Source organism: Asparagus officinalis, chromosome 8 (assembly GCF_001876935.1).
Source record: "Asparagus officinalis chromosome 8, Aspof.V1, whole genome shotgun sequence".
NCBI classification, from domain to species: Eukaryota; Viridiplantae; Streptophyta; class Magnoliopsida; order Asparagales; family Asparagaceae; genus Asparagus; species Asparagus officinalis.
This window is the reverse complement of record NC_033801.1, coordinates 124,514,574-124,523,297: the sequence shown is the minus strand read 5'-3', so window position 1 is coordinate 124,523,297 and position 8,724 is coordinate 124,514,574. Positions and strand designations below refer to the sequence as shown.

Below are 8,724 nucleotides of genomic sequence, written 5' to 3'. Positions count from 1 at the left end.
TTTGATATTTTAAAGCTGTGATATTTTAACTATTTTATTGTGCTTTCAAAGAGTCTGATGTTGTTCAAGCCTTCTCACTGTTAGCTAATTAAGACTATAGAGCGGACGCTACGGGCAACACCACCCGCCACACACCAGACTCACACCCCCTGACTGCTACCAGCTGCCAGGCAGGCCTCCACTTGAGATTGTTTAAAAAACTCTGATCTCGACGGCCCCTTGCGCACTGTTAGCGGGAGCGGGGGTGTGTCGTGGTGTGGCCATGCTGGGGGCTAAGGTTGTGATCCGTAGCATTTTTTTAAGATTTTGTAAAAGTCAAGACAATTTAAAGGGTTTTTTTTGTGTAACACCTAAAACATAAATGGGGTTGTTGAATATTTTGAAAAAGTTAGGGAGGTTTTCTCACTAAATCATCCAAAGTTAAGGGTTTTTTCTGATATTAAGCGTATATATTATATGGTGCCTCCAAAGAGCTGAAGTTCACTCTGCATGTAGCTAATTAAGATTATAGAGCGACGCTACGGGCACACACCCGCCACACCACCACCAACACACACGAGCCCCGGCTCCTGCTAGCAACGTGGCAGGTAAGGCCGTCCTACTTCAGATTTTTTAAAAAATCTGAAGTGGGGCCACTTGGGCACTGTAGGCAGGAGGGGGGTGTGTCCCGGTGGTGTGGCGGGTGGCTGTGCCCGTAGCATTTTTTTTAAGATATAAACTAGCGGAGATATCGATGTTACATGTAAGACTTGAAGAAGACGAGAAATATCATTTCTGTTTGGGTAGATTTCAAGGAACCCCCTAAACTTTTCTGATTTGCACAAAACCTTCCGGAAATTTAAAAATTAGTTAAAACATTCAAGCTTTAGGGAGTTTCACAAACCCCCCTAAACTTTCCAGAAGCTCCGCCTAAATGATAATCATATTTTTATTACAATTTTATACCCTCATTACCTATTTTATATGAATAAATATACAACTAATAATTGTTTTTATCTTTTAATTGCAGATTAATGAAGAATAAATCTCAAACTCCCATCTCTCAACAAAAACCCATTGATTAAATGAAGAAATAAAGCAAAGAAGCCCATTGAAAAATCAATTTCCAAATTATCCAAATGCCCAAGCTAAGAAGAAGAATTAAAGCCCAAGAAATGCCAAAGCCCAAAGCCAAAACCCAAACAAATGCATGAAGAAATCAAGAATTATTCAAAAGCCCAAAACCCAAGTTGCCAAAAGCCCAACACACAAGAGGAAGCTCGGACAGAAATTGGAGAGGGCTTGACATCGATGCCAGCATCGATGGGGGCATCGATGCCAGCATCGATGCCCGTATCAATGCCAGCATCGATACGCCTATCGATGCTGGCATCGATAGGTCCGTCATTCTGTTACAGATCTAAGGCTAAAAATTATTATTTTTTGGATAAGATTTCAATCCAATGGCTCTCATTCACTGATGTTTAATATAAATAGGGGCAGAGAGTGAGAGGTTAGAGGTGTGAAAATTTTTGTAACTCCTTTTGGAGAGGATGGATACTCTTAATTGAGAAGGCCTTCTAAATTTGCAACTTTTTGTTATAATTAATAAAAGAATTTTTTTCACTACTTTAAATTTTTCTTTTCTTCTCTTTGTTGGATGATGAAGATGAAGATGGAGATTAATTTGAAGGTTTGTTTTTCTTATTTCTCTTTTATTGCTTATTAGTTTAGATTTATTTTCATGCTTGTAATTAGATTTTATTTTTTTGTTTAAATAGCCAAGAGGCTAGAACCCTCTTACCTTAGATTTATTTCATACTTATAGATTAGATTTATTTTAATTTCATACTTATAGATTAGATTTATTTTATGCTTATAGAGTAGATTTATTTTCTTGCATTTAATTCTTACAATTTACTTTGTAGTTTAGATTTTGTAATTTATTTTGTAGTTAGATTTTAATTTCTTGTACTATTCATCTTGAGGCTAGAACCCTCTTGGGTTTAGTTTTTCTTTTTATTTATTTTTATTTTCTTTGGTTCGCCTTTAGGCTAGAACCCTCTAGGGAATCACCATTTTCTAAGAAGTGGATTCAATTCTGGATAAGATTTCAATCCAATGGCTCTCATTCACTGATGTTTACTATAAATAGGGGTAGAGAGTGAGGGGTTAGAGGTGTGAAAATTTTTATAACTCATTTTGGAGAGAATGACTACTCTTAATTGAGAAGACCTTCCAAATTTGTAACTTTTTGTTACAATTAATAAAAGAATTTTTTTCACCACTTTAAATTTTTCTTTTCTTCTCTTTGTTGGATGATGAAGATGAAGATGAAGATGGAGATTAATTTAAAGATTTGTTTTTCTTATTTCTCTTTTATCGCTTATTAGTTTAGATTTATTTTCATGCTTATAATTAGATTTTATTTTCTTGTTTAAATAACCAAGAGGCTAGAACCCTCTTGCCTTAGATTTATTTCATGCTTATAGATTAGATTTATTTCATGCTTATAGAGTAGATTTATTTTCTTGCATTTAATTCTTGTAATTTATTTTGTAGTTTAGATTTTACAATTTATTTTGTAGTTAGATTTTAATTTCTTATACTATTCACCTTGAGGCTAGAACCCTCTTGGGTTTAGTTTTTCTTTTTATTTATTTTTATTTTCTTTGGTTCGCCTTTAGGCTAGAACACTCTAGGGATCTCCATTTTCTAAGAAGTGAATTCAATTCTAGATTATCCATATCTTTAATTGAATCCGTCATCTTTACTTTCTTGAATTTTATTTTCATTCTTGATTTTCCTTTTTGATTCTTGATTTTATTCATCTCTCATTAAGGAAATCATTCATTCATTGTCACATCCACTCTCACTTACATTTTGTGCATATTTACACACTATCACCTTCTTAATCTCTTCACAATCACATTCACTCATCACTCATATTTGTCACATACATAACATAAGAACTGATTTTATATTTTCTCCTACAAAACACCTTCCTCGTGGGATCGATATCTTTATACTATAACTTGACACGGTTGTACACTTGCAACATTTTTTGGTACATGTTTTTGCCGCATCACTAAACTTCGGGGCAAGTTCCATGCTAGGCTTTCGAGGGGGATTTTTTTTACTGTTTAACTAGAGAAATGTTGTTTTTGTTAAAGAAAGATACTTCAGTTTATGAAACTTTTCAAAAGTTTACAGCGTTTTCTGTTATAATTTTAAAAGTTCAAGGGGGTTTATTACAATCACCTCAAAGTTCAGCGCTCAATTTGTGAGATTAGCGCTTTATCTATATAAAGGAGCCAAAGCTAAGAAAGTGGGTTGTATCTTTCAACCCCAAGATAAACAAGGATGTGCACTAAAGTAAACAAATATATGATTACCAAATTAATATGATTAGAAGAGCACACCATCACTGATGGAAATGGAAATCTTTTTGTCATGCGCCCACCTAAAGGTCTCCACAAAGCAAGGGGTACTAGTTAAGCAGTCAATCTAATTTGCAAGAAGGAAGGCACTCATATCTTCAACTTGTTAGCTAAACAAATGATATTAAAGCATGAGGATATATACAAATAAGAGCAAATGGAATGATTGAAAAGGAATAAGGAGACTTATTTAAGGGTTAAGTGCTCCCTACCACTATAATCACTAATTATGGCTCTATCAATTATTTGGATCCTATCTTAGACTTGTCCATCACAATTAAAGTTCTCTAATCAGTTACATGGTACCTTTTACCTTGGGCTGTTTGGTCTAATTAAGAAGCTAATCTAGATTGTTAGAGAATCTAATTTTGTCCGGTAAATTGGTTTGCAGCTCCTGTTAGAATATAAAGTTATAACCTTTGATCAGTACTAGTCCAGAGTTTTGGTGCAATGATGGGGCTCTTTGACATGATATCAGAGCAAGTCAGATTGAAATCCAATTGACCATAAATTTAGAGCAGGTTTTAAAAAAATTTGATATCACTGCGTGTGTCCTAACTCCGGCCGATAGAAAGAGCACCCAACATGCAGACTCACATTAGACTACGAAATTACAATCCTCGCTATAACTTTAGATTTTCGGCACAATCAGAAATTTCTTTGACAGCTCCAGCTGCTGTAAATTGGAAATAAACAAATCATTCTAAGTAGGATTGTTTAGCTAATGCTAGGATTTTGATTTAGGGTGTTTCTGGCTTTGCTCCAAAATCATTTACACACCAAAAAAGATCCTAAATGAGTTCGGATTGGGCCGCTCGGGCCTGGGCTCTTATTTAACTGAGCCCAGCCAATTGATGAAAAATAAAAGAAATAGAAAACAAATTAACAAAAAATATCTCTCCTCCCCTCTTCCTCCTCTCTCTCTCTCTCTCTCTCTCTCTCTCTCTCAAATGAGCACTGGGCTTAGCTCGCCTTACTTTTCTCAATGTCAAGGGTACGCTTTCTGCTATCTCTGTTCTCATTTCAAAACCCATTTTTTAATATCAAACACTAGTTTATTTAATAAATAATTAGCATCAAATGGGTTTCTCTCCCTTCAAATTTCCTCTCTCGCTCCTCCACCCCCCTAACCTCAGTTTCCCAGTAACCCAGATTCTATTTACAAGTCCCCACCTTTTGTATCTCCACAACAAAATTTAGTCATACTCACAAGACCCATCAAGAATTAGACCCTAAATTACTCCATGATGTTCCATATTATAATGGTCTCTATTCAAGATTTTTTTTTATTGGTAAACTAATTAATCGAATTATGTTTTGAGGTTCTTCAAATAGATGAAGGATTGATCTAGTTACATGCATATGATGTATGAGAGGTTTATTGGGTAAATTGCACTATACCCTCCAAGAACTTTCAGAAGTAAACCACTAATGACTTTCAAAATCGCACTAAATCCCCAATAATCTTTTGGAATTGCAGAAAACCCCCAAAAAGTTCCCGCATGTTATAGATAACGCCCATAAATTAGAACAAAAAACAACATGAGAAGGCATTTTGATTTATTGGGGGTTTAATGTGATTTACCTAAAGGCTATTGGGGGTTTCTGCTAAAGTTATCAGGGGTTAGTGAGATTTTTGAAGTTATTGGGTGTTAATTCCAGAACGTTGGAAGTTCTCGGGGCTTATTGTAATTCGCCCTCATTTTATTCTTTTATTTATAATGCCCCTTTGCAAAGCATAATGATTGGCTCGTGAACGAGTTTTGTTTGATGATATGCTGAACATAAAAAGTGAAACAATTAATATTTCACCATTTTTTGGTAAATATTCTACATTTGAGATCAATTCAATTGACAAATAGAGAGGAAGGGAATTTCCACTCTCCAGTGAACCCCAAATGCTGTTTTGATTCATTGCCTTCTACCTTCTGATTGTTTTTTTTCCCCTGCTGTGTTCACTGGATGTTCATGATATCAAGGTTTTAAATGTCGGCCGACATGTCGGACATATCGGCCGACATGTCGGTTTGAGGGCTTGAACGACACGACATGGGCGTTTTCAACTCGTATGTCGGTTTTCAGGGACAAAACGGAAATATCGAGGCCATATCAGGCATATCGACCGATTTTTAAGCCTTGAAAAATCGGCCGATATGGCCCTTCTTTTTCAAGATCTGTTTTTTGTTATCGGGTTTGGGTTTAGTGATAAAAACCCAAACCCGTTTGACCCGTTCTCATGTTTAAGGGTTTCTTATGAACCCGATAGAAATAAAAGAGAAAAATTAGGATTACAACGGACTTGGGAACCGATCACTCATTTCGTGAACGACGACGCCCTTCCCCCACCTCCATCTCGGACCCCCGTCATCCATCTCCCGTTGCGCCCCGAAATTCGAACCCCAACCAAATCCGAGGATGGCAGGGTATCCCGTCATCGCGATAAAGGGAAGATTGTGGTCGGTGACTCATCCGAAGGACCCCAAGTAGTCGAAGAAGAATAAGAAGAGCCCCGACATTATCTACCTGCGATGTCCCCTCGTCGGCACTGCCTCCATGCGATGTCGGAATCCACTCATCGTCGGCGCTGCCTCTAGAATTTATAAAATATGCTTATATTGAATTTAGGAATACTTAGATTACATTTTGGACATGATATTATATATATGCGCACCACCCGATACGACAATCCGATATTTAGTCCATGTCCCCCGATATATCCCCGATTTTCGTTATTCGACATGGATTTCAGTCGTCCGACATGAACCCGACATCCGACATTTAAAACCTTGCATGATATACAACATCTGACCGTGGTTTTTTTTCGTTTTCGATATGAAATATGTTTTCTTTTGAAATAATATATAATGTCTGCTTCATTTATGTCCATTTTGTATATACCCCATGAAGCTTCCGTTCTGATTTATTTTACATTTCCAAGTGAATCTCTCAACTCGGTAATCATCTGTTGATAACAGATTGTTTTTTTTTTTAATTATTCATGGACTTGGAACGGATTAATGCAGAATGAAATTATTCATTCAAAAGGACAATAATGAAAGAAGCTGATATGGAATTCTCCAATCTCATGTGAGCTTATTGTATTCTACTAAAAAAATGATTTTGTCATATTTATCATCTTGTCTCTGTAAGCATTTGAGGAATATGTGCTCACTCATAATATTCTGATATGATGTTGATACCAGTAGCAAATATTTTCGGATGACGAGCGTGGCGTATGTAAGCATGGGTACCTGGAAGAATGGCCTCATCGAAAAATTTCAGAATAACAAGGTAATTTTTCCAACTAATCTGGACTCTACATCACCATGGGTTTCTTCTCTTATCAAGATCCTTGTAGCAACTAAATCTCATTTCATACTTTTCTTTGTTCCCTTCTCCCTCTTGTTATATGAAGTCTTGCCTGCGCGCAAATCTTTAGCTGTACTTTTTTTACCTGGTATCATCCTGTTTATGATTACTGGGTACTTATTTTTCTTATATAATCGATAGATGTAAACAAGAGAAACTCACACTCTGAAATTTCTTTGAATGTTTTTACTCGCTTTCTTTCTCCTTTCAGGTCCTTGGATTCTCTACGTATATACTTTGTACACCAATTCTCCCGTCTGTAACCCTAACCTCAAAATGGTAGCATGTTGTTCTGGTTCATCTTCATCATTGGCGAACCGAGAGCCTCTAACAAGTAATTTTGGTTCGACGTGCCAAACCCTGTTGCTGAAGAGCCGAAATCACCGAAAGAAGTCTGCAAGTCATCCAGATTCAGGTCCATAAACCAGTCATTGTCTTCTTTCTTTAGTCCGACCTGAGGAACCTGAGGTTGATATATTTGAGGTGATACATTGTCACTGTCTGATCTTGCATCATCTGCTGCATCCATTAATGAACCCATCGCATCGTCAAAGGATGACGACTGCTGCGTTTTCGCCCAGTTGTTCTTCTTGTTGTATAAGCGGCATAAAACCCAGTCATCCAACTGCAAGATGAATTTCGATGAGAATCCGTGTCAAATAATAAAAAGATCAGTGCCGAGTGACACTCACCCTAATGCTGTCTTTCCTGTTGGGTGCACGATTAGCATCAGCGAGTCTGTACTCGTGCATGATCCAGTCAGTCTTGATGCCTCTGGGGGCTTTTCCAGAGTAGAAAACTAAAGCTTTCTTGATCCCGAGAGGCTTTTTGCTTCCCGGTGGTGAGACCGGTTTGTCAGCACCGGTGGCTTTCCAGTACCCTTTTCCGGCAGCACGGTTGGGGCGGGAACCGTTAGGGTACTTTCGGTCCCGTGGAGTGAAGAAGTACCATTCCTTTTGTCCGAAGAGCGCTTTTTCTGGTTGAAGGGAAGTAAGTAAACTAATCAGTTCAAAACTCGAGATTTTAGAACATTATCAGAGCAACTCATATTCAAATCATGCGTAAATTTCAATAGATTTTAATATTGTGTCAGTCGGAACTAGATTCGAATATTATCAGTCTCACATTTTAAAGCAAGGTTTCGATATAATAGAGGAGATTTTAAGAGACGATCAGACTCTAAGTCATATCAGACACATTTTAAAGCGGATACGTCGTGACGTAACTAGTCAAGATTTCGGTCCATAAAAAACCGTCAAACATATGTTAGGATATATATACCTGGTAGGTTCCAAGGGTCATGTTTGTAGAGATCGACCTCCGCGATGATTGGAACGGGTAGTCGTTGGTAGGCAGCCTTTCTACACAGATAGTGGACGACGAGCTCCTCGTCGGTCGGATGGAACCGAAACCCAGGCGGCAGGTTGAGCTCGGCCTCGGCGTCTCTGCTTCTTCTTCCTCCTCCCATTCTTCTTCTTCTTCTTCTCCTCCTCCTCCTCTGTTGAAGTTTAGTATAAGAGCTTTGTTTTGCTGGTGATGCCCTGAGCTAAGAGGTTTTGTTCGTGAAACAGAGATTATGTTTGTGTGCCGTATATATATAGCTTGTGGTTTTGGCGTTACTATTGGTCGTGGGCCCGGGCGGTTCGCACGTGCGAAGCTTCCTTTGGGATGGGTGGGTCAAAAGGGAACGCGGCAGCACGTGTCTTCTTCTGAAAACGGCCCCAAGCATTGAATTCTTGAAAATATCTGAATATTAAGCGCACTCGGTTTTTGGTTGCACCCAGCTGTAGACCCTAAGAATTTGAATCATACGCGCTAATGTGTACTGCTGCAATGAGCTTGTCGGCATGATTTATTAGGTATGTTTTTGTTCACTAGTCATGAATGTATATGCTGATGAGTATGATTTTGTAAGGAAAAACTCGTAGATCATAGT

The 8,724-nt window shown here is 37.8% G+C and overlaps 1 protein-coding gene and 1 long non-coding RNA gene across 2 annotated transcripts; one reads left to right on the top strand and one right to left on the bottom strand.

Annotated features, from left to right (window-relative positions):
* LOC109819541 lies at positions 4,306-7,142 on the top strand. Its single transcript, XR_002241552.1, has 4 exons — positions 4,306-4,413; positions 6,443-6,506; positions 6,623-6,710; positions 7,000-7,142. It is a non-coding gene; the product is annotated as an uncharacterized LOC109819541 (long non-coding RNA).
* On the bottom strand, positions 6,493-8,404 carry LOC109819540 (NAC domain-containing protein 68-like). The gene is made up of 3 exons (XM_020385295.1): positions 8,070-8,404; positions 7,481-7,764; positions 6,493-7,413 (listed from the first exon to the last, which is right to left on the bottom strand). The coding sequence occupies exons 1-3, from the start codon at positions 8,254-8,256 to the stop codon at positions 7,060-7,062; spliced, it is 825 nt and encodes a 274-aa protein (XP_020240884.1). The 5' UTR covers positions 8,257-8,404; the 3' UTR covers positions 6,493-7,059.

Bases quoted from the DNA above. Each gene is read 5' to 3' on its own strand.
- LOC109819540 (XM_020385295.1), bottom strand. From the start codon at position 8,256: ATGGGAGGAGGAAGAAGAAGCAGAGACGCCGAGGCCGAGCTCAACCTG. The intron at 7,765-8,069 runs GTATATATATCC...CCCTTCAACCAG, and splicing joins TGACCCTTGGAACCTACCAG to AAAAAGCGCTCTTCGGACAA. The intron at 7,414-7,480 runs GTGAGTGTCACT...TTCATCTTGCAG, and splicing joins ACAGGAAAGACAGCATTAGG to TTGGATGACTGGGTTTTATG.